The 1,235-nt window shown below is 50.3% G+C and overlaps 2 protein-coding genes across 2 annotated transcripts in view; one reads left to right on the top strand and one right to left on the bottom strand.

Annotated features, from left to right (window-relative positions):
• Pmar_PMAR000455 (conserved hypothetical protein) overlaps window positions 1-54 on the bottom strand; it is a gene marked incomplete at its 5' end in the record, with an annotated part of 1,852 nt that extends 1,798 nt beyond the window's left edge. The window contains one exon of the mRNA XM_002776552.1: window positions 17-54. Within this exon, the coding sequence (XP_002776598.1) occupies window positions 17-54 (38 nt within the window). The remainder of the gene's footprint in view (window positions 1-16) is intronic.
• A 537-nt stretch (window positions 55-591) lies between these two features.
• Window positions 592-1,235, top strand: part of Pmar_PMAR000456 (mitochondroal chaperone, putative) — a gene marked incomplete at both ends in the record, with an annotated part of 3,512 nt that continues 2,868 nt past the window's right edge. The window contains 2 exons of the mRNA XM_002776553.1: window positions 592-836; window positions 882-1,140. Of these exons, the coding sequence (XP_002776599.1) occupies window positions 592-836; window positions 882-1,140 (504 nt within the window). The remainder of the gene's footprint in view (window positions 837-881; window positions 1,141-1,235) is intronic.

Raw genomic sequence — 1,235 nt, forward strand, 5'->3', positions numbered from 1 at the left:
AGAATCGCCCACCAACCATCCTGCTAAATGAAGCACTTTTGACATGACACGCATGAACGGACGTTTTACACGGGTTAAAACGACCAAAATCGTCCTTGACGTGCAACCATCACATCATTCGCACCCGACGAACTTGTGCATTAGATTATACCGTCCGAATGATCCAATACGCTCCTCGATCGGGGGGCTCGATCAAGTGGTTGCCGTCGCTGAAAAAATTCCGATTAATAGTAAACTTCTTCCCTTTGCGACATCATAGCCCTGCAGCGTCACGTCCTTATTGTTGTTGATGTAGTTCATGGGTTCATGTTAGAATGTCCATGTAGGAGTATGGGTATTCGGGATCTCCTACTACCACCGCACTACACACCGTGGCGACGAAAAGGCCGGCCAGTGAGCTGCCCACTCAGTGCAGTTTTCCTAGTATGGATGGTAATATTGGTGGAGTTAGCAACAGCGCAAGAGTACACCGGCTACTGCCGTTGGGTCTCACAAGCTGACACTTCCAAGGGCTTCGAGGGGGTCCATGAAGTTTATGTCAACTTTGACAACACCGACCAAACAAGGGGTCTAGTCAGCCTCTACGTGGACATGTCAGCCCGTGGTGAGCCTTCGACCCGGCAGGTCTACCTGTGCCCCGACGAGTTCGCCACTGTCAAGCAGACCTACCCTAATTCGACCAGCCCTGTCAGCATACAGCAGAGTGAAGTCACCATTACGTATAATAGTATGAGCCTGTGTATGAGCAAAGCTTTCAACTTTATGAAGAATACTGGTCTTATCCGAAGAGATACTTCAACTCTCACATATCTCCTCTTGGCACTCAACGAGACATGGTAATAGGCCTTAACAGGGACCAATTTCATATTGTTAAATTTCAGGTTCGTTACTGGTCCCGACTCCAAGGCTGACCGTCTGCCGCTGTACACTGCTGGAAATCATATCCAGCGCTGCTCTAAAGCCACAGGACTGGGCATAAGGCCCATATCTGGGGTATACTGCGCTTCTACGTATTCACTCAATGCCACCAATGCTGATGAGTCCCGACTGGGTGCACTAGGGCAAGGCCTCTTCGTCACGGACTATGCCCCTGTGACAGAGTACCATCCATCGATCTTCGTGGGCGCTTTCAACTTCATAGTGGGCTCTTTCTGGGGGTCGCTCAATCTGACCTCATACGACACGCCCGGCTGGCTCGAAACACTGCCTAGGAATAACCCGTTGACCTACACCAT

This window comes from Perkinsus marinus, assembly GCF_000006405.1.
Source record: "Perkinsus marinus ATCC 50983 genomic scaffold scf_1104296953336, whole genome shotgun sequence".
In the NCBI taxonomy this organism is placed as follows: Eukaryota; Perkinsozoa; order Perkinsida; family Perkinsidae; genus Perkinsus; species Perkinsus marinus.